Source organism: Rhinoraja longicauda, chromosome 34 (assembly GCF_053455715.1).
Source record: "Rhinoraja longicauda isolate Sanriku21f chromosome 34, sRhiLon1.1, whole genome shotgun sequence".
NCBI lineage: Eukaryota > Metazoa > Chordata > Chondrichthyes > Rajiformes > Arhynchobatidae > Rhinoraja > Rhinoraja longicauda.
The window spans coordinates 6,667,361-6,686,971 of NC_135986.1; the positions used below are offsets into that span (position 1 = coordinate 6,667,361).

General features: G+C 49.2%; 1 protein-coding gene across 5 annotated transcripts in view; it reads left to right on the top strand.

The window, feature by feature from the left end:
- neurl4 (neuralized E3 ubiquitin protein ligase 4) overlaps window positions 1–19,611 on the top strand; it is a 106,706-nt gene that overhangs the window by 11,184 nt on the left and 75,911 nt on the right. For 4 of the 5 annotated variants that reach the window (XM_078427836.1, XM_078427837.1, XM_078427838.1 and 1 more), the window contains exons 3-6: window positions 2,671–2,936; window positions 6,345–6,456; window positions 10,663–10,751; window positions 14,918–14,990. In XM_078427836.1, coding sequence (XP_078283962.1) covers window positions 2,671–2,936; window positions 6,345–6,456; window positions 10,663–10,751; window positions 14,918–14,990 — 540 coding nt within the window. Of the gene's footprint in view, window positions 1–2,670; window positions 2,937–6,344; window positions 6,486–10,662; window positions 10,752–14,917; window positions 14,991–19,611 lie in introns of those variants that run through there. The other variant, XM_078427840.1, reaches the window with a different exon arrangement.

Below are 19,611 nucleotides of genomic sequence, written 5' to 3' on the forward strand. Positions count from 1 at the left end.
TGATCAACAGGATACAGCTGTCCTTCACGGCGTTGTTAGCTGCAGTCTGCAGCCTAAGTTCATCCATCTTGTTAGCGAGGGATCTGGCGTTCGTTAAAAACAGGCTGGGAAGCGGTGGTTTCAGTGGCTGCCTCCGTAGCCTGACCAGAGCGCCGGCCCTGCCGCCTCGCTTTTGCCTTCTCTCTCTGCGCCGCCTTCGCCTCCTCCCCGCGGGGATGGTGATCCACGGAGAGTCGGGGCTCCTCGCTATGTCCGCCGGGATCTTGTATGTGGGGGTAAAACCAGAGAAATCTCGCATGATCACAGGGAGAATGTGCTAAACTCCACTTGCCAACACCCAAGGTCAGGATCGAACCTGGGTCTCTGGCATTGTAAGGCAGCAGCTGGGCCACTGTACTAGATTTTTTAGATTTAGAGATACAGCGCGGAAACAGGCCCTTCGGCCCACCGAGTCCGCGCCGCCCAGCGATCCCCGCACATTAACGCTATCCTACACACACTAGGGACAATTTTCACATTCACCCAGTCAATTAACCTACATACCTGTACGTCTTTGGAGTGTGGGAGGAAACCGAAGATCTCGGAGAAAACCCACGCAGGTCACGGGGCGAACGTACAAACTCCGTACAGACGGCGCCCGTAGTCAGGATCGAACCTGAGTCTCCGGCGCTGCATTCGCTGTAAGGCAGCAACTCTACCGCTGCGCCACCGTGCCGCACTGTAGAGCACAAAATCTTGGGGTAACGCAATGGGTTAGGCAGCATCTCCGGGGGATATGAGCAGGCAACATTTTGGGTTGGAACCCTTTTACAGACTAATTGGCATATATACTGACAAAAGAACGATAATATTTTTACTTCCATCAGTTTTAACAGTCCCATTAACATAAAACACAGGGATCATGAGTCCTACAGCACAGAAACAGGCCCTTCGGCCCAACTCGTCTGTGTTGACCAAGATGCCCCATCAAAGATAGTCCCTTTTGGCCCTTGTCCCTCTAAATCTTTCCTATCCATGGACCTGTCCAAGTGCCTTAAATGTGGTAGTACCTGGCTCAACTATCTCCTCTGCAGCTCATTCCATATACTCACCCGCCTCTGTTGGAAAAAACATGGTCCCATTCAATCTTTTCCCTTGCACCTTAAACCTATGTCCTCTGGCCCTTGATTCCCCTACTCTGGGTTAAAGACGGCATCAACTCCTTTCTATTCCCCTCATGACTTTAAACACCTTTATAAGATCACCATGGTCTCCTGCACTGCAAGGAATAAACGAGTTCTATCCGACAGACTGTCAGAGCTTTTGGCACTGAGGCTGTACTCGCTAGGGTCCAGAAGGAGGAGGGGGGACCTCATTGAGACTTATTGAATAGTGAGCGGCTTGGATAAAGTGGATGTGAAGAGGATGTTTCCACTAGTGGGAGAGCCTAGGACTAGAGGTCAAAGGCTCAGAATTAAAGGACGTTCCTTTAGGAAGGAGGTGAGGAGGAATTTCTTTGGTCAGAGGGTAGTGAATCTGTGGAATTCTTTGCCACAGACGGCCGTGGAGGCCAAGTCAGTGGATATTTTTAAGGCAGAGATAGATAGTTCTTGATTAGTCCGGGTGTCAAGGGTTATAGGGAGAAGGCAGGAGAATGGGGTTAGGAGGGAGAGATAGTGTAAGAAAATAACTGCAGATGCTGGTACAAATCGAAGGTATTTATTTCACAAAATGTTGGAGTAACTCAGCGGGTCAGGCAGCATCTCAGGAGAGAAGGAATGGGTGACGTTTGGGGTCGAGACCCTTCTTCAGACTGATGTCAGGGGGGCAGGACAAAGGAAGGATATAGGTGGAGACAGGAAGATAGAGGGAGAACTGGGAAGGGGGAGGGGAAGAGAGGGACAGAGGAACTATCTAAAGTTGGAGAAGTCAATGTTCATACCACTGGGCTGCAAGCTGCCCAAGCGAAATATGCCTCACTAAGGCACTGGAGGAGGCCCATGACAGAAAGGTCAGACTGGGAGTGGGAGGGGGAGTTGAAGTGCTCAGCCACCGGGAGATCAAGTTGGTTAAGGCGGACTGAGCGAAGGTGTTGAGCGAAACGATCGCCGAGCCTGCGTTTGGTTTCGCCGATGTAATGAAGTTGACATCTAGAGCAGCGGATGCAATAGATGAGGTTGGAGGAGGTGCAGGTGAACCTCTGTCTCACTTGGAAATACTGTTTGGGTCCTTGGATGGAGTTGAGGGGGTAGGTAAAGGGACAGGTGTTGCATCTCCTGCGGTTGCAGGGGAAAGTGCCCAGGGATGGGGTGGTTTGGGTGGGAAGGGACGAGTGGACCAGGGAGTTAAGGTCTCTGCGGAACGCAGAAAGGGGAGGGGATGGGAAGATGTGGCCAGTGGTGGGGTCCCGTTGTAGGTGACGGAAATGTTGGCGGATGATTTGTTGGATACGTTGGCTGGTGGGGTGGAAGGTGAGAATAGATAGAAAAGAGGTGGATCAGCCATGATTGAATGGTGGAGTAGACCTGATGGGCCGAATAGCTTAATTCTCCTATCACTTATGACCGACGCACTGGGGATAATTTACAGAAGCCAATGAACCTACACAGCTTGAGAAGGAGGGCCTGAGCGTTGGGTGGGTGGTTCGGGTCTCCGGTAGGAGTGACGTGTCCTCCCGGTCGGTGCCTCCAGGTTTCGTGGGGATGGAGCTGTCGGACGTGGTGAACAATGCCATCCTCTCGGCCTACAACGGCAACCTGCTGAACGTCAGCCTGGGCAGCCCGCCGGACAGCTGCTCGGTCACCTCCAACGACGCCCTGCTCTTCCACGAGAAGTGCGGCACCCTCATCAAGCTCAGCAACAACAACAAGACGGCGGAGAGACGGCGGCCGCTCGACGAGTTCAACAACGGTGTCGTCATGACCAACAGGCCACTGCGGGACAACGAGATGTTTGAGGTGAGGTCGGCCATTTGGAGTGACCATCCCACTGTCTGGGCTCAGTGGGTTGTCCATCCATCCACCCACCCACCCCTGTTGTCCTTGATGGAATGTCCATTGATCCCGATTTATTTATTTACTTATTTATTTATCTATTTTATTTATTTACTTTATTCAAGAAATAGGTGTATCACAAAATGCTGGAGTAACTCAGCAGGTCAGACAGCATCTAGGAGAGAGGGTATTTCACAAAATGCTGGCGAAACGCAGCAGGTCAGGCAGCATCTCAGGGGAGAAGGAATGGGTGACGTTTCGGGTCGAGACCCTTCTTCAGAGGAACTATCTAAAGTTGGAGAAGTCGATGTTCATACCACTGGGCTGCAAGCTGCCCAGGCGAAGTATGAGGTGCTGTTCCTCCAATTTCCGGTGGGCCTCACTATGGCACTGGAGGAGGCCCATGACAGAAAGGTCAGACTGGGAATGGGAGGGGGTGTCTCCCGGTGGCTGAGCACGTCAACTCCCCCTCCCACTCCCAGTCTGACCTTTCTGTCATGGGCCTCCTCCAGTGCCATAGTGAGGCCCACCGGAAATTGGAGGAACAGCACCTCATATTTCGCCTGGGCAACTTACAGCCCACACTATGAACATTGACTTCTCCAACTTTGGATAGATCCTCTGTCCCTCTCTTCCCCTCCCCCTTCCCAGTTCTCCCTCTATCTTCCTGTCTCCACCTATATCTTTCCTTTGTCCCGCCCCCCTGACATCAGTCTGAAGAAGGGTCTCGACCCGAAACGTCACCCATTCCTTCTCTCCCGAGACGCTGCCTGACCTGCTGAGTTACTCAAGCATTTTGTGAATAAAAACCTTCGATTTGTACCAGCATCTGCAGTTATTTTCTTATCTTATCCATCCATCCATGGTTGGCCCATTGGATTGTCTGACCATCCATCCATCATTGGGCTATTGGATTGTCCATGCATCTATCCATTGCAGGGCCACTAGGTTGTCCATCTTGGCCCCTTGGAGTAGCCCTCCATCTCTGTTTAGGCCACTTGAAATGACCATCCATCTAGGGTTGGGCCACTTGGAATGACCATCCATCCATGCTGGTCTATCCATCCATAGTTGGGCCACTTGGCCACGATCGAACCCAAGTCTCTGGCACTGTGAGGCAGCAGCTATACCAGCCGAGTCAGTATGCTGCCCAAATTTAACTTATTAAAGCTACATTTATGGATATCATTGTTTTTGTGTCAGTATGCTTGGGGACGTTATTTGATGTCTTTTCAATGGCAAGTTTTAAAATTTAATAATATAGAAGTACTGGCACTCCCCAACTTACATAAGGGTTCACCAATTCAGATTTGACTTAATTCGGAATCTCCATCCCTTGCCCGAAATGACTTACTGAGAGTATTAACTGTTGCAGTGGTGACCAGGGCACTTTCTGCTGCCTGCGGCCTTCTGGGTCAGCACAGCTGCCATTGTCAGCTTGTTTCCAATGTAAACCCGAGTGATCATGGTATTGTGGAGGTTACAAACTGCCTTAGTTGCATTAGAATCAAGAACTAGAATCTCAGAATAAAAGGCTGTACCTTTAGAAAGGAGATGTGGAGGAATTTCTTTAGTCAGATGGTCGGAAAAAAGACTGCAGATACTGGCTGGTTTAAAACGAAGGTAGACACAAAATGCTGGAGTAACTCAGCGGGTCAGGCAGCATCTCGGGAGAGAATGGTATGTAGGTATGTAGGTTATGTATGTAGGTTAATTGGCTGGGTAAATGTAAAAATGTAAAAATGTAAAAATTGTCCCTAGTGGGTGTAGGATAGTGTTAATGTACGGGTATCGCTGGGCGGCACGGACTTGGTGGGCCGAAAAGGCCTGTTTCCGGCTGTATATATATGATATGATGATATGATAGAAGGAATGGGGGACGTTTCGCGTCGAGACCCTCCAGTCTGATGTCAGGGGAGGGGCCGGGACAAAGGTTGGATGTAGTCGGAGGCAGGAAGACTAGTGGGAGAACTGGGAAGGGGAGGGGATAGAGAGGGAAAGCAGGGACTATCTGTAGTTAATGTTCATTGGTAGTAAACTAGTTCTTTGGTAGTAAACTACCCAAGCGAAATATGAGGTGCTGTTCCTCTAATTTGCGCTGGGCCTCACTTTGACAATGGAGGAGGCCCAGGACAAAAAGGTCAGATTGGGAATGTGGAAAGTCCGTGGAATTCATTGCCACAGACGGCTGTGGAGGCCAAGTCATTGGATATTTTTAAGGTGGAGATTGACAGATTTTCGATTAGTGCGGGCGTCAGCAGTTTACGGGGAGAAGGTGGGAGAATGGGGTTGAGAGGGAAAGATATATCAGCCATGATTGAATGGCGGAGTAGACTTGATGGGCAGAATGGCCTAATTCTTGCTATTGAGGGCTATTGAGGGCGTGCTGCGTAGGTTTACTAGGTTAATTCCCGGAATGGCGGGACAATCATATGTTGAAAGACTGGAGGGATTAGGCTTGTATACGCTGGAATTTAGAAGGATGAGAGGGGATCTTATCGAAACATATAAGATCATTAAGGGGTTGGACATGTTAGAGGCAGGAAACATGTTCCCAAAGGGCGGCACGGTAGCGCAGCGGTAGAGTTGCTGCTTTACAGCGAATGCAGCGCCGGAGACTCAGGTTCGATCCTGACTACGGGTGCTGCACTGTAAGGAGTTTGTACGTTCTCCCCGTGACCTGCGTGGGTTTTCTCCGAGATCTTCGGTTTCCTCCCACACTCCAAAGACGTACAGGTATGTAGGTTAATTGGCTGGGTAAATGTAAAAATTGTCCCTAGTGGGTGTAGGATAGTGGGATCACTGGGCGGCACGGACTTGGAGGGCCGAAAAGGCCTGTTTCCGGCTGTAGATATATGATATGATATGATAATGTTGGGGGAGCCCAGAACAAGGGGCCACAATTTAAGAATAAGGAGTAGACATTTAGAACTGAGATGAGGAAAAACTTTTTCAGTCAGAGAGTTGTGAATCTGTGGAATTCTCTGCCTCAGAGGGCAGTGGAGGCCAATTCTCTGAATGCATTCAAGAGAGAGCTAGATAGAGTTCTTAAGGATAGCGGAGTCAGGGGGTATGGGGAGAAGGCAGGAACGGGGTACTGATTGAGAATGATCAGCCATGATCACATTGAATGGCGGTGCTGGCTCGAAGGGCCGAATGGCCTCCTCCTGCATCTATTCTGTTCCTCAAAATGATGAACATGAGGGACTGAGTATAAAATTGTTTTGGTGAGTGTGAGTTTACATGAGTTTCCTATTACGTAAATCGGGGAGTGCCTGTGTATAAAACTTGAATTAGTTTTGAACATGAATCTGTGAAATTTCTATCTGCTCTACGTATATTTTAAATTATATTTTTTAATCTCTGCTGCAGATCCGAATTGACAAACTGGTCGACAAGTGGTCCGGGTCCATTGAGATTGGTATCACTGTGCACAACCCGAATAACCTGGACTACCCGGCAACAATGACCAATCTCCGATCAGGTCAGAAGATCCTGCCTTGATGCCGTTTTGTGAGTCTAAGATGTGTTACCTTGCACCCTCTGCCCCTTTGAGGTCGTCCAGAACTCTTTTGTTACCACTATCCAAAATCCCAAACATGGCAAAAACTGCAGATGCCGGAAATCTGGGATAGAAAGCAGAATGCCATTCCCACCTTTCCCCTCTCCCATCGGGCAAGAGGTTCAGAAGTGTGGAAACGCACACCTCCAGATTTGGGGGACAGTTTTTTCCCGGCTGTTATCAGGCAACTGAACCATCCTCCCAACAACTAACATAACATAACATAACAGAACTTTATTGTCATTCGGTATAAATACCGAACGAAATTTCAGCAGTCACAAGACACAGCAAAAAAGAAAAGAACACAGGACACACGACCCCAACACAAACATCCATCACAGTGACTCCAAACACCCCCTCACTGTGATGGAAGGCAACAAAACTTCCACTCTCTTCCCCCCGCACCCACGGACAGGTAGCTCGACCCCTACCGAGGCGACCGACACGCACAGCCCCCGCAAGGGGATGGAAGGCCCCGCGGCCGAGCCGCACCGGGCACTGAAACGTCCCGTGGCCGAGCCGCGCCGGCGATGTTAAGTCCAGCGGCCGCGCCGGGCGATGGAAGGCCCCGCGGCCGCTGCTAAGTCCCGCGGCCGAGCCGCACCGGGCACTGAAACGTCCCGTGGCCGAGCCGCGCTGCCGATGTTAAGTCCAGCGGCCGAGCCGCGCCGGGCGATGGAAGGCCCCGCGGCCGCTGCTAAGTCCCGCGGCCGAGCCACACCGGGCACTGAAACGTCCCACGGCCGAGCCGCGCCGGCGATGTTAAGTCCCGCAGCCGAGCCGGGCGATGAAAGTAGAGATCAGTCCTGCGTTACTATCTACCTCATTGGACACCCTCGGACTATCTTTGATTGGACTTTATCATGCACTCATTCACATTATTCCCCTCATCGCGTATCTGTACTTTGTGGGTGGTTCAATTGTAATTATGTATTGTCTTTCCCGCCACCCGCATTTGGCCCATGTCCCTCTAAACGTTCCCTGTTCATAAGTTACAGGAGCAGAATGAGGCCATTTGGCCCATCGAGCCGACTGTCATTCAATCATGGCTGATCTAGCTTTCCCTCTTAACCCCATTCTCCTGCCTTCTCCCCATAACCCCTGACACATGTACTAATCAAGGATCTATCTATTTCACAAAATGCTGGAGTAACTCAGCAGGTCAGGCAGCATCTCAGGAGAGAAGGAATGGGTGACGTTTCGGGCCGAGACCCTTCTTCAGTCTGAAGAAGGGTCTCGACCCGAAACATCACCCATTCCTTATCTCCTGAGATGCTGCCTGACCTGCTGAGTTACTCCAGCACTTTGTGAAATAAATACCTTCGATTTGTACCAGCATCTGCAGTTATTTTCTTACACTAAGAATCTATCTATCTCTGCCTTAAAAAAAATCCACTGACTTGGCCTCCACAACCTTCTGTGGCAAAGAATTCCACAGATTCACCGCGCTCTGACTAAAGAAATTTCTTCTCGTCTCCTTCCATAAAGAAGGTCCTTTAATTCTGAGCCTGTGACCTCTAGTGCTAGACTCTCCCACTAGTGGAAACATCCTCTCCACATCCACTCTATCCAAGCCTTTCACTATTCTGTACGTTTCAATGAGGTCCCCCTGCAATGATACCCCTGCCATGGGGGGAAAGAAGATTTTGACTACTTACCCTGCTTGCCTTATAGTTTAGTTTATTATTGTCATGTGTACGGAAGTACAATAAAAAGCTTTTATGTTGCATGCCGTCCAGTCAGTGAAAAAACGATATATGAATTGCAATCAAGCTGTCGAGTGTACATATATAAGATAAAGGGAATAACATTTAGTGTAAGGTAAAGTCTGATTAAAGATAGTTCGAAGGTCTCCATTGAGGTAGATTGTAGCTCAGCACTGCTCTCTGGTTGTGGTAGGACGGTTCAGTTGCCTGATAACAGCCAGGAAGAAACTGTCCCTGAATCTGGAGGTGTGCGTTTCCACACTTCTGTACCTCTTGCCCCGATGGGAGAAGAGGGAGTGGCCGGGGTGAGACTGGTCCGTGATTATGCTGCTGGCCTTGCCGAGGCAGCGTGAGGTGTAGACGGAGTCAATGGAAGGGAGGTTGGTTTGTGAGATGGAACCACGTTTTCACTCCCACGGAAACGAGCCCAGCCCATCTAATGCAATCTCTCCCCCTGACGAAAGTTCTCCGTTTCAAAGCAACATTTTAATTTATAAATCCCCCTGCGCCTGGGTGTTGGGTGGCCACAGACTCTGCGTTGTCTGTTGAGGACGTCGAGGTGCACTGCAGTCTTGTGTGAAGACGTGGCAAGGGACAGGGCAGTTGTTGCTTCGATACTTGACGGGGAAGCAGCTGATTATCTCGCTGTCAGGGCGATGTAAATGCGGCTGGAACCTGGAGGGGGTGGTGACCCGGCCGCCTGTCCCTTCTGGGTGGTGGAGACTCCCAAGTCAGAGAGTATGAGAAAATAACTGCAGATGCTGGTACAAATCGAAGGTATTTATTCACAAAATGCTGGAGTAACTCAGCAGGTCAGGCAGCATCTCAGAAGAGAAGGAATGGGCGACGTTTCAGGTCGAGACCCTTCTTCAAACTGATGTCAGGGGGGCGGGACAAAGGAAGGATATAGGTGGAGACAGGAAGATCTGGGAAGGAGGAGGGGAAGAGAGGGACAGAGGAGCTATCTAAAGTTGGAGAAGTCGATGTTCATACCACCGGGCTGCAAGCTGCCCAGGCGAAATATGAGGTGCTGTTCCTCCAATTTCCGGTGGGCCTCACTATGGCACTGGAGGAGGCCCATGACAGAAAGGTCGGAGTGGGAGGGGGAGTTGAAGTGCTCAGCCACCCGGAGATCCAACCTCATCTATTGCATCCGCTGCTCTAGATGTCAACTTATTTACATCGGCGAAACCAAACGCAGGCTCGGCGATCGCTTCGCTCAACACCTGCGCTCGGTCCGCATTGACCAAACTGATCTCCCGTTAGCCGAGCACTTCAACTCCCTAACCCACTCCCAGTCTGACCCTTCTTATCATTTGTGGAGTGGAGAGGCAATGCTTGGAGTCTTTAGATTATTCCTATGTAGCAGTGCATGGCTGCAGTCTTCTATAACGTTGCAGTTCAAGTTATACTTGTCCAGGAGGTTATTAAATGTCGTGGGTCACCACCTCCCCTTTGGGCAGGACTCCAGTCCCCCCTCCCCACTACTGGGGGTCCGGGGGTGGGGGTGAAATTCCTCCAAAGATAGACACAGAATGCTGGAGTAACTCAGTGGGTCAGAAGAAAGAAGGGTGGGTGACATTTCTGGGTCGGGACTATCCTTCAGACTGAAGCTTAATGTACGTGGCCTGCGTACGTGATCTGGATTCTCACTGTCGGATCATGGAGTGCTGGGTGCTTGCGCAAGTGGATGGGCTGGTCCTGAGTTGAGTATAGGAGCAAAGAGGTCCTTCTGCAGTTGTACAGGGCCCTAGTGAGACTGCACCTGGAGTACTGTGTGCAGTTTTGGTCTCCAAACTTGAGGAAGGATATTCTTGCTATTGAGGGCATGCAGCGTAGGTTCACTAGGTTAATTCCCGGAATGGCAGGACTGTTGTATGTTGAAAGACTGGAGCGACTAGGCTTGTACACACTGGAATTTAGAAGGATGAGAGGGGATCTTATCGAAACATATAAGATTATTAAGGGGTTGGACACGTTAGACGCAGGAAACATGTTCCCAATGTTGGGGGAGTCCAGAACAAGGGGCCTCAGTTTAAGAATAAGGGGTAGGCCATTTAGAACGGAGATGAGGAAAAACTTTTTCAGTCAGAGAGTTGTGAATCTGTGGAATTATCTGCCTCAGAAGGCAGTGGAGGCCAATTCTCTGAATGCATTCAAGAGGGAGCTAGATAGAGCTCTTAAGGATAGCGGAGTCAGGGGGTACGGGGAGAAGGCAGGAACGGGGTACTGATTGAGAATGATCAGCCATGATCATATTGATTGGCGGTGCGTACAGGCTCGAAGTGCCGACTGGCCTCCTCCTGCACCTGTTGTCTATTGAGCGTATTGTTGCATGGGGGCTGTGGGTGGGGGCGGTACACCGACGGCGATCTGGTCCCTGTGAGCTGCCTCCACGCTTTCTCTGTTTTACCCCTTGCAGGGACGATCATGATGAGCGGCTGCGGCATTCTGACCAACGGGAAGGGGACGCGGCGCGAGTACTGCGAGTTCAGCCTGGACGAGCTGCAGGTAATGGAGTTGCTCCCTCTGGCACCGGCGCTGGATGCAAGACCATGTGCGACCTGTGTGAGAGAGTCCCATCTAAATCCAGTGGAGAATTCCAGCGAGTATCAAGTTTCCAGCGAGTGTCCTACCACAACCAGAGAGCAGTCCTGAGTTACTATCTCCAACTGAGTTACTTCCCCAACTTTAGATAGTTCCTCTGTCCCTCCCTTCCCCTCCTCCTTCCCAGATCTCCCTCTATCTTCCTGTCTCCACCTATATCCTTCCTTTGTCCCGCCCCCCTGACATCAGTCTGAAGAAGGGTCTCGACCCGAAACGTCACCCATTCCTTCTCTCCCAAGATGCTGCCTGACCTGCTGAGTTACTCCACCATTTTGTGAATAAATCGATTTGTACCAGCATCTGCAGTTATTTTCTTATACTGAGTTACTATCTACCTCATTGGACACCCTCGGACTATCTTTGATTGGACTTTATCTTGCACTCATTCACATTATTCCCCTCGCACCTGGAGTACTGTGTGCAGTTTTGGTCGCACCTGGAGTACTGTGTGCAGTTTTGGTCTCCAAATTTGAGGAAGGATATTCTTGCTATTGAGGGCGTGCAGCGTAGGTTTACTATAAGAAAATAACTGCAGATACTGGTACAAATCGAAGGTATTTATTCACAAAATGCTGGAGAACTCAGCAGGTCAGGCAGCATCTCGGGAGAGAAGGAATGGGTGATGTTTCGGGTCGAGACCCTTCTTCAGACTGAAGGTTTACTAGGTTAATTCCCGGAATGGCGGGACTGTCATATGTTGAAAGACTGGAGCGACTAGGCTTGTATACACTGGAATTTAGAAGGATGAGAGGAGATCTTATCGAAACGTATAAGATTATTAAGGGGTTGGACACGTTAGAGGCAGGAAATATGTTCCCAATGTTGGGGGAGTCCAGAACAAGGGGCACAGTTTAAGAATAAGGGGTAGGCCATTTAGAACTGAGATGAGGAAAAACTTTTTCAGTCAAAGAGTTGTGAATCTGGAATTCTCTGCCTCAGAAGGCAGTGGAGGCCAATTCTCTGAATGCATTCAAGAGAGAGCTAGATAGAGCTCTTAAGGATAGCGGAGTCAGGGGGTATGGGGAGAAGGCATGAACGGGGTACTGATTGAGAATGATCAGCCATGATCACATTGAATGGCGGTGCTGGCTCGAAGGGCCAAATGGCCTCCTCCTGCGTCTATTGTCTCATCGCGTATCTGTACTTTGTGGGTGTTTCGATTGTAATTATGTATTGTCTTTCCCGCCACCCGCATTTGGCCCATGTCCCTCTAAACGTTCCCTGTTCATAAGTTACAGGAGCAGAATGAGGCCATTTGGCCCATCGAGTCGACTGTCATTTAATCATGGCTGATCTGGCTTTCTCTCTTAACCGCATTCTCCCCCATAACCCCTGACACCCACACTAATCAAGAATCTATCTATCTGCCTTAAAAAATCCACTGACTTGGCCTCCACAATCTTCTGTGGCAAAGAATTCCACAGATTCACCACGCTCTGACTAAAGAAATCTCTTCTCATCTCCTTCCTAAAAGAAGGTCCTTTAATTCTGAGCCTGTGACCTCTAGACCTAGACTCTCCCACAACATGCCCTTCGACCCAACGCCCACACTGGCCAACATGTCCTGTCTGCACTAGTTCCACCTGCCTGCGTTTAACCCATCTATACACTAAAACTCTCGTTTGTTTGTTCCTGAACTACAGCCAAAAGAGTACACGATAGCGCAACAATTTTAGGCCCACCTTGCTCACCGTTGTCCCTTTGGTGCTAATGGAAGAAGTTTCATTGAAATCGGTGTTATATTTTTAAAGTTATTCACATTTTAAAGTTTAAATCTATCTCCTAGGGAGGGAGGGGGGAGGGAGGGAGGATAAGTGGGGTTGAGGTGGGAGGGGAGGAGGGAGGGAGGGAGGGGGAGGGGGGGAGGTGAGGAGGTGAGGGTGTTGCACCAATGCAGGAGAGGTTTGGGCCCAAAGGGTCCACTTGGTCACGTCTCCTTTAAACATTGTTCCCCTCACTTTCAAAGCCGTCCACTAGTCTTTACATTTCCACCCTGTGGGGAAAAAGATTCTGACTCTCTATCCTACCTATGCCTCTGGAGAACTTGGATAGGTGATGCTTTGGGTCAGGGGCCCCCTTTTCAAACTGATCGGGGAGGGGGAGGGATTTACAGGGGAAAAAAACTGGAAGAGAGGTGGAGACGGAACAAAACCATTCTCGCATGCATCAGACAATATTTACTTAACTTTAGAGACACACCATGGAAACATAGCTGCAGGAGTAGGCTATTCGGCCTTTCGAGCCAGCACCCTTATTCAATACGATCACGGCTGATCATCCACAATCAATACCCCGTTCCTGCTTTCTCCCCATATCCCTTGATTCTGTTAGCCCTTAGAACTATATCTAACTCTCTCTTGAATACATCCAGTGAATTGGCCTCCACTGCCTTCTTTGGCAGAGAATCCCACAGATTCACAACTTAGTTTAGTTTAAAGATACAGTGCGGAAACAGGCCCTTCGGCCCACCGGGTCCGCGCCGACCAGCGATCCCCGCACACTAACACTATCCTACACACCCAAGGGACACTTTACACACTCTACATACCCTACACAATTCACACCAAGCCAATTAACCTACATGTCTTTTTGTCTTTGGAGTGTGGGAGGAAACCGAAGATCTCGGAGAAAACCCACGCAGGTCACTGGAATAACATACAAACTCCGTACAGACAGCATCTGTAGAGTGGATTGAACCCGGGTCTTCAGCGCTGTAAGGCAGCAACTCTACCGCTGCACCGCCCACTCTGGGTGAAGTGGTTTTTCCTCATCTCAGTCCTAAATGCCCAACCCCTTATTCTTAAACTGTGACCCCCCCCCCCCCCGATTCTGGACTCCCCCAACATTGGGGAAAAAATTCCTACATCTAGCCTGTCCAATCCCTTAAGAATTATATTCAATTTCAATTTTCAATTTAAAATACTTTATTGGCATGATAAGATACATCATTATATTGCCAAAGTATAGAACATAACATACATATTTAAAATGCATGAATATAAATACAAGTATACAATGCATGGGTCGATATGCCCCTGTACATATATATAAAAATTATATATATATTCACGCAATACATTTATAGCATTTATCGATTGCTACTCGTTCTTGCAGTTGTAAACAGTACAGCAAGGCAGCAAGTTTAGCAGGTTGATATTAATTCCCTTAGTGTCAATTTATATATGAGTGTATGTGTACATGTTGGTCATTCACTGTCTCTAGGTTATTATGTATGTTTCTATGAGATCCCCTCTCATCCTTCTAAATTCCAGTGAATATAAGCCCAGTCGATCCATTCTTTCATATTATGTCAGTCCCGCCATCCCGGGAATTAACCTGGTGAACCTACGCTGCACTCCCTCAATGGCAAGAATGTCCTTCCTCAAATTTGGAGACCATAACTGCACACAGTACTCCAGGTGCGGTCTCACCAGGGCCCTGTACAACTGCAGTAGGATCACCTTGCTCCTATACTCAAATCCTCTCGCTATGAAGGCCAACATGCCATTGGCTTTCTTCACTGCCTGCTGTACCTGCATCCTTACTTTCAGTGACTGGTGTACAAGGACACCCAGGTCTCGTTGCACCTCCCCTTTTCTTAATCTGACACCATTTCAGATAATAATCTGCCTTCCAACAACCGGGTCTGTGCCGACCAACGACCACCCCATATACTAGCACTACCCTACAAACGAGGGGCAATTTACAGTTTTATGAAACCCAGTTAACCTAAGACATGCGAGACTTTTGAGTGTGGGCGGAAACCAGAGAAATCCCACACAATCACAAGGAGAACGTACGAACTCCGTACAGACAGCACCCGCAGCCAGGATCGAACCCAGGTCTCTGGGTGCTTTGAGGCAGCAACTCCGCCACTGTGCTGCCCGATTCTGGGGATGTTGGCATTTGTGGGAGTTGAGGGCAGGGTTTGGGATGAAATGCGTGGATGTTAAAAAACTTGAGGGGGGAAAAAAGGCAGAGCTGCAGCTCGGACAAGAACCTTCATTTGACTTCCGTGGAACGCTGAGGAGAGTGCTTGTTGTCTGAGATGCTTTTATTGTCCTCCACAGGAAGGAGATCACATCGGGCTCATGAGGAAGTCCAGTGGAGCACTGCACTTTTATATCAATGGCATCGACCAAGGTAAGGCCCGTTCGCCTGATGCTCATTTAAGTCTACGATCTGTAACTTGGCCCCCGTGTCCTGGCAGCTGCTCTTGGCGCAGTGACGCAGCGGTAGAGTTGCTGCCCAACAGCGCCAGGTTTGTTCCTGACCACGTGTGCTGTCTGTACGGAGTTTGTACGTTCTCCCTGGGACCGCGCAGGTTTTCCGACCGGGCGCTCCAGTTTCCTCCCACCTTCCAATGACCTGCAGCTTTGCAGGTTAATTATAGACAATAAGTGCAGGAGGAGGCCATTCGGCCCTTCCAGCCAGCACCGCCATTCAATGTGATCATGGCTGATCATTCTCAATCAGTACCCCGTTCCTGCCTTCTCCCCATACCCCCTGACTCCGCTATCCTTAAGAGCTCTATCTAGCTCTCTCTTGAATGCGTTCAGAGAATTGGCCTCCACTGCCTTCTGAGGCAGAGAATTCCACAGATTCACAACTCTCTGACTGAAAAAGTTTTTCTCATCTCCGTTCTAAATGGCCTTACCCCTTATTCTTAAACTGTGGCCCCTGGTTCTGGACTCCCCCAACATTGGGAACATGTTTCCTGCCTCTAACGTGTCCAACCCCTTAATAATCTTATACGTTTCGATAAGATCCCCTCTCATCCTTCTAAATTCCAGTGTATACAAGCCTAGTCGCTCCAGTCTTTCAACATATGACAACATAATTGCCCTTGGTGAATTGATGTAGGTTAGAATTGGTGTACCGATGATCGCTGCTCGGCATGGACTCGGTGGGCAGAAGAACCTGTTTAAAGAATCTCTCAACTCTTATCCCTTGTGTGAAAGGCCTGGATAGAGTGGATGTGAAGAAGGTTTTTTCACTAGTGGGAGAGTCTAAGACCAGAGGGCTCTAGGCTCTATGGTCCCCCTCGGTCATGGCTGACCATGGGTGATGCATCCTGGGTTGTTGGCTGCTTGCTCCAACCCTCGGCTAGAGCAGCGTTGATGTGTGGTTGGATGCAAGCCTGGGCGATGTCATATGAAGGACAGGCTGTAGCCCATGCAGCACGTCCCCCCTCTCCACGTTGCTGATCGATCCAAAGGAACAGCAGAGCCGTTACAGTTTGGCACCAGCGCCATCGCAGGAGCTGCCAGAACGAGATTGTAGACAACGACGAACTGCCTCCGGGACTCCCGACTCCAGATTTTACTCCAGGTTTACTCCTGGAGCCTTTTCCGTGACTGGACTTGGCCACGAGGCAGTGGAGGTTTTAGATCAGAGTCTTCCCTCTCCTAGATGGACTGCCTTCCCAGGCTGGCGAGCCTCATCTGCCTGAGACTCGTGGGGGCGGGAGCGTCTATCTTCCCGTCTGTCGCACCTGCCCACTGCGGCCTTCATCCGTCCGCCTTCCCAGCCGTTGTGACGCTCCACCAAAGCCAGCCGTCACCCTCCCTCCGCCTGTTCCACCGTTGAGGTCTTGGTTGGATCGCTCTTTGTCAGGGACCTCCCCCCTCGACCTTACCGCCACGGGTGACCCCACCAGGAGCGTAGCTCCAGACGGCATCGCTCTCAGGACCACACAAGCTTCCCCACCACGACGAGGTGACAATCCACGGAGAAGAGACCAGAGGGCACAGCCTCGGAACAAAAAGAATTTACATTTAGAATGGAGATGAGGAATTTATTTAGCCAGAGGGTGGCGAATCCGTGGTATTCATTGCCGCAGACTCCTGTGGAGGCCGTTTCATTGGGTATTTTTAAAACTGAGATCGACAACTGAGATTAGTAAGGGCGTCCGTCAAATGTTACGGGAAGAAGGCAAATTTGAGGAAGGATATTCTTGCTATTGAGGGCGTGCAGCGTAGGTTTACTAGGTTAATTCCCGGAATGCCGGGACTGTCACATGTTGAAAGACTGGAGCGACTAGGCTTGTATACACTGGAATTTAGAAGGATGAGAGGGGATCTTATCGAAACGTATAAGATTATTAAGGGGTTGGACAAGTTAGAGGCAGGAAACATGTTGGGGGAGTCCAGAACAAGGGGCCACAGTTTAAGAATAAGGGGTAGGCCATTTAGAACTGAGATGAGGAAAAACTTTTTCAGTCAGAAAGTTGTGAATCTGTGGAATTCTCTGCCTCAGAAGGCAGTGGAGGCCAATTCTCTGAATGCATTCAAGAGAGAGCTAGATAGAGCTCTTAAGGATAGCGTAGTCAAGGGTTATGGGGAGAAGGCAGGAACGGAGTACTGATTGGGAATGATCAGCCATGATCACATTGAATGGCGGTGCTGGCTCGAAGGGCGGAATGGCCTCCTCCTGCACCTATTGTCTATTGTCTAAGGCAAGAGAATGCGGTTGAGGGGAAAAGAGAGATCAACCATGAGTGAATGATGGAGTGGACTCAATGGGTCTAATGACCTAATTCAGCTCCTATGTCTAATGGTCTTCAGGGTGAGTGGGTAGAACCTGGATGCGTATAAGATCATGAGGGGCGTAAATGGGCTTGATGCACGCAGTCTTTACTCCAGAGAGGAGTATCATAAAGAGAGGGTGTAGCTTTTTAAGGTTGGAGCGTAAAGATTTAAAAGGAACCTGTTGGGCAACCTTTTTTCACAGAAATGTGTGTATGTGGAACAAGCTGCCAAGCACAATTATAACATTTAGAAAATAGGTGCAGGAGGAGGCCATTTGGCTCTCCGAGCCAGCACCACCATTCATTGTGATCTGCTTCTTGCGTTTGAGGCAGCAGAAGTTATGAAGCTGCTTCTGCTTCTGCTGTCTCTGTTTGTCGTCGTTCGCCTGACTGAGGTCAGTTGACAGGGCTCACTACAGGGGAGGTCGACAACGTGAGGCCCATTCATTGTGATCATGGCTGATCATTCACAATCAATAAACCTGTGCCTGCCTTCTCCCCATATCCCTTGATTCTGCTAACTCTCTTTTGAGTTCATCCAGTGATTTGTCCTCCACTGCCCTCTGTGGCAGAGAATTCCACAAATTCACAACTCTCTGGGTGAAAAGGTTCCTTCTTACCTCAGTTTTAAATGGCCTCCCCTTTATCCGTAGACTGACTGTGGGCCTCCTGGTTCTGGACTCCCCCAACATTGGGAACATTTTTCCTGCATCTAGCTTGTCCAATCTTTTTATAATTTTATACGTCTCTATAAGATTTTTAAAAGATATTTGGACAGGTAAACAAGTAGGAAAGCTTTAGAGGGAGACTAGACCAAGTGGACCCGTTGGGTCCATTCCTCGTAGAGGGGGAACAGGGAAGGGGAGAGGGTGTTGTCACTGAGAGCCCTGGGCGGAAATTTTGAAACTTTAAAATCTCTCTAGCTTTAAAAATGTAACTTCAATTTGAATGAGAGTGGTCTCACATACACACATATGAGAGGGTGTAGGTTTAAGGTTAGAGCGTAAAGATTTAAAAGGGACCTGTTGGGCAACCTTTTTTCACAGAAATGTGTGTATGTGGAACAAGCTGCCAGGCACAATTATAACATTTAGAAAATAGGTGCAGGAGGAGGCCATTTGGCTCTCCGAGCCAGCACCACCATTCATTGTGATCATCTTCTTGCGTTTGAGAAAGAAACCGAGAGTTTTATAGTAATATACAAGTGGACCCATTGGGCCCATTCCTCGTAGAGGGGGGACAGGGAAAATCTCTAGCTTTAAACATGTAGCTTCAATTTGAATGAGAGTGGTTTTATTATATGCCCAGGATAATGGCGAGTAAAGACAGACAGACAGACAGACAGACAGACAGACAGACAGACAGACAGACAGACAGACAGACAGACAGACAGACAGACAGACAGACAGACAGAGACACAGACAGAGACACAGACAGAAAGATACACAGACAGACAGAGACACAGACAAACAGAGACACAGACAGAGACGGACGGACGTAGATTGGATTAGTGTGGATAGGGCATCTGGGTTGGCACGGATGTTGGGCCACAGGGCCTGTTTCTGTGGTGACTCAATGGCAATCACAGATGCGAGATGTAAAAAGGTAAAAGCACTGGTCGGGGACATGTGTGGATCGGAAAGGTTTAGAACATGGGCCAAACGCAGGCAAATGGGACGAGCACAATATGCCAATTTGGTTGTAGTGGGCCATCTCCACAGCTCTGGTTAGCTCAATAACCTGTTAGAAGTTGTTGTGAATCTCACAAGCAGTGGTCACTCAAAAGCTAAAGGGGCGTAACTACAAAAGCATGACACATAACATGAGTGACACCATTACACTAATCTACAGAAGTGGGTAAATATAGACCCACCATTTTCTTGGAAGCTAACGTACCACGTCAAGGATCTGTGTTCATAGTGCAACGATACGTGGCCAACTTTTTCTCGTGTGCTTGGAATTGATAAATTTTAGTTTAGTTTAGAGAAACAGGCCCTTCGGCCCACCATTTCCGCACCGACCAGCGACATTCACACAATCCTACACACACACACACACACACACACACACACACACAGGACAATTTTACATTTACGCCGTCAATTAACCTACAACCCTGTGGGTTAACCATGGGGTGTGGGAGGAAACCGAAGATCTCGGAGAAAACCAACGGGGAGAACGTACAAACTCTGTAAAGACAACACCCGTGGTCAGGATTAAACCCAGGTCTCTGGC